This window comes from Argentina silus, assembly GCF_951799395.1.
Source record: "Argentina silus genome assembly, chromosome: 22".
NCBI classification, from domain to species: domain Eukaryota; kingdom Metazoa; phylum Chordata; class Actinopteri; order Argentiniformes; family Argentinidae; genus Argentina; species Argentina silus.
In genome coordinates this window covers 2,050,120-2,053,525 of record NC_139676.1, presented here as the reverse complement: position 1 = coordinate 2,053,525, position 3,406 = coordinate 2,050,120, and the positions used below count along the sequence as shown (strand labels likewise).

At 47.1% G+C, this 3,406-nt stretch overlaps 1 protein-coding gene across 8 annotated transcripts in view; it reads left to right on the top strand.

The window, feature by feature from the left end:
• xrn1 (5'-3' exoribonuclease 1) overlaps nt 1-2,899 on the top strand; it is a 17,204-nt gene extending 14,305 nt beyond the window's left edge. For 7 of the 8 annotated variants that reach the window (XM_083694162.1, XM_083694164.1, XM_083694160.1 and 4 more), the window contains exons 39-41: nt 189-297; nt 463-620; nt 1,277-2,899. In XM_083694162.1, the coding sequence (XP_083550288.1) occupies nt 189-297; nt 463-620; nt 1,277-1,600 (591 nt within the window). In that variant the 3' untranslated portion in view covers nt 1,601-2,899. The remainder of the gene's footprint in view (nt 1-188; nt 298-462; nt 621-1,276) is intronic. The other variant, XR_014554888.1, reaches the window with a different exon arrangement.
• Nucleotides 2,900-3,406: the final 507 nt, after the last annotated feature.

The window sequence follows — 3,406 nt, the reverse complement described above, 5'->3', positions numbered from 1 at the left end:
GTCCCCTCCTAACTCTCCACTCTCTTCTCTAGTCTGATACACTGGTGTGTGTGTGTGTGTGTGTGTGTGTGTGTGTGTGTGTGTGTGTGTGTGTGTGTGTGTGTGTGACAAGTCTGTGAGAGTGTGTCTAGCTGTGTTTTGTTAGCTGTGTGTGTCCATGTCTGACATTGGGTCCTGTGTGTGTGTAGAACTCAGTAGGGTCCGGTTTCCCCCTGCCCCCGCCCCTCTTCCCTAGGGGAGGACAGATGAGACCCTCCCCCCACGGACCCATGCCCCCCGTGTTCGGCCAATCGGCAGGTGAGTACCTCTTCCTGTCTCTCAGACCACGCCCCCTTTTTCGTTCATAAACTTCACGTTTACGACCTTTAAACTTAAATCCTCCCCTTCTCTTCCTTCTGTCTCTCTCTCCCCCTCTTCTTCCTCTCTCTCTCTCTCTGTCCCATCACTCCCCCTCCCCCCCAGGTGGTCTGTTGATGCCCCCCCAGGGCTACGGTCCCCTCCACTGGGGTGTCCCCCTGCCCCCCCACCAGCAGCCCTTCTACGGGGGGACGTTCCCCGGCACTCGGGCCCAGGCCCCCTCCCTCCCCATCGGGTCACACAACCAGTTCGTCCCCCTGCAGGTGAGCAGACCTCCAGACCTCCAGACCAAGGCCTTTAACTCACCAACTGCCAAAGAGTTCCGGAACCGTCCCCACCTAGAGGGCCAAGTGTTCTATGTGGTGTTTACCTAGCAACAACACTCTGATTGGCTACAAAATGAAGCATTGTCATTTATGCATGTTTGGTGAATAAAGTCACCCTTGCGCTCTGACCATTTGGACGACTTTATTCACTGTATAAACCATCACAATTCAGACTGTATTACATTTTTCTTTTTCTTCCAAAAACATGTCAGCCCAATGTTTTTAACACATTTAGTGCCAAGGGTGATTTTATTCACCAAAAATGCATAAATTATGTCCTTTTGTCAAAGTTTTGACAGTTAGAGTTAAACCATCACAATACAACAGTCTGTATTACATTCGCCTTTTTCCTCCAAAACCACCAAATACAATTATACATACGAACCGTAGGAGACATGAGGATGGGAGAGCGTGTTGTCTGTGTATGTAGAAGTAATATTTAATAATATATAATGATAATAATATGAAATATAATAATATATATATATATAATATTCCTCATGTTTATAATGTTTGTGGGTCCTGACCCCATCGTCAGACAGCCCATAACGTCCGTCTCTCTCCTGACCTCTGACCTCTGCCTCCCCGGTCAGGTGACTAAGAAGCGTGTGTCGTCGGGTAAGAAGAGCCAGGAGCCCCGAGAGTTCTACAACGCCGCCCACGTAGCGTCCAGGAACCAGACCCCGCCCCAGGCCCCGCCCTCCTCCACCCCCCCCGCCGCCCCCAAGACCCCCCCCAGGGCCAGCCTCGACGCCCCCCAGACCACCCCCACGCCCGGGACCCCCTCCACCCCGCAGACGCCCCGGCAAAACTCCGCCCCCCACACCCCAGGCTCCTCCCACACCCCGGGCTCCTCGGCCAAGAGGAGAAACAGGAAGTTGGCGGTCAACTTCGAGGCGGCCAAAGTCACAGAATGACGTCCTGGTCTGGTCTGGCGTTTCGGTTTGGTGGCGGTCGAGGCGAGCAGACCGCGCCCCCCAACCACACCCCTCTGCCTTCACTATGTCTGGCCTAGAGCAGTGCATTGTGGGAGGAATGACGGGACCGTAACCATGGCAATAAGGACTTCAGAGCAGGTGTCAGAATGAGGTCTTGTTTGTGTGTCGGTGTCACGTTTGTTAAACTGATTATTACTCTTCCTGATCTCGCCTGGCCTTGTAGTACACACAGAGTACAACTAGTGTATACTACAGCGTACGTACTCTCTGTGTGTACTACTAGTGTATACTACAGAGAGTACATACTCTGTAGTATACACTAGTAGTACACACAGTATGTACTCTGTAGTATACACTAGTAGTACACACAGTATGTACTCTGTAGTATACACTAGTAGTACACACAGTACATGGTATCATTTTTAGTTGGTCCTCTTTGATTGAGCCATCCGTTAATGAAGGCGTTAATCTGTTTTAATCGTCCCTGTCTTCTCTCTGTCATTATCGCCAAACTTAGCTAGTCTTTTATTCCTGTCCAGGTTCTGTCTCCACCTTGTTTTAAATGTATTTTTTTATGGTTTCTAATCAACGATGCCACAATCATACAAACACCAACGCCACCTTCTCATACGCTGGGTTTAGTCCCACCATACACACACACACACATCCAACACACACACACACACCACCAACACACACATCACTATGACCTGGTAACACACACACACACACAGACACCCACCCCCTCCTCCCTGTAGACAACCAACCATTAGTCCAGCTTGCGTCCCAAAGCAGACCATTTTAGGTTTCTCGTTCTCCCGCCACCCCATGTTTCTGTTGGTGGGTTTTATTCTGGGTATACTTTTAAAGATGGATGTGTGTAAAGATGTCAAAGAGCTTCTGATATTAAATCTGTTTTCTGTTGCAGTGTAAGAGCTGCATTTGTGAGGAACTTGTAAGCCTGTAGGCTACCGACTTATCCTGTTTTATGAGCTGTTTTTTGGGCTCATGTTTTTTGGATTTTTACCCCCTTTTGGTCCGATCTCGACGGTTCTGACGCCCGTCGGGGTTTAAACATCAGAACCGAACACAGCTGTTGTATGTCAGTTGTGTTTTGAGATGAATTTGAGTGCTTGTTATAATAAAAATACTCAAATAACCAAAAAAAAACTAAAAACGTATAAGTCCCTCATATCGGGAATGTATAACTTGCTCTTTTCATGCAGGGACGACGTGCTGTACATATCCATTGAATAAATGATTTTTTTGTTACCATGACTACACCGTGTCTGATTCCTGGTCTTGATTGGTCGTCGGGGTTTATTGATTATTGATTTATCGATTAGTGTTTATCGACGTGTTCAACATTCGTTTGTTGAAGCAGGCTTACGCACTGAAACCTTACATTTACACCAACTTTTGTTGTACATGGTTGAAATATAAATCTGTATTTGGACAGAAATGTAATTACTGACCATAGTGGTCAGTATGTATTTAATATGTTGCTGTCATGTGAAATATAGCACTGGAAGGGCCTTTAAGTACAACGTTGTGTGTTTTACTATACATTTTAGTATAGAATGAATACATTTCATTCGAATACATTAATTTATACACGGAAATAAACTAATTAAGTCATTCACAGGTGACACCTGAGAGCGCAGCAGGACACGGGCTGACTGCTGTTCAAACGGCTAACTACCCGTTAGCTTCTGTTAAAGTCTCATAACCGACGAGCTCACTCCGGTTCAGACTCCTGTTTCAAAAGATGAACAGCTTGGATTC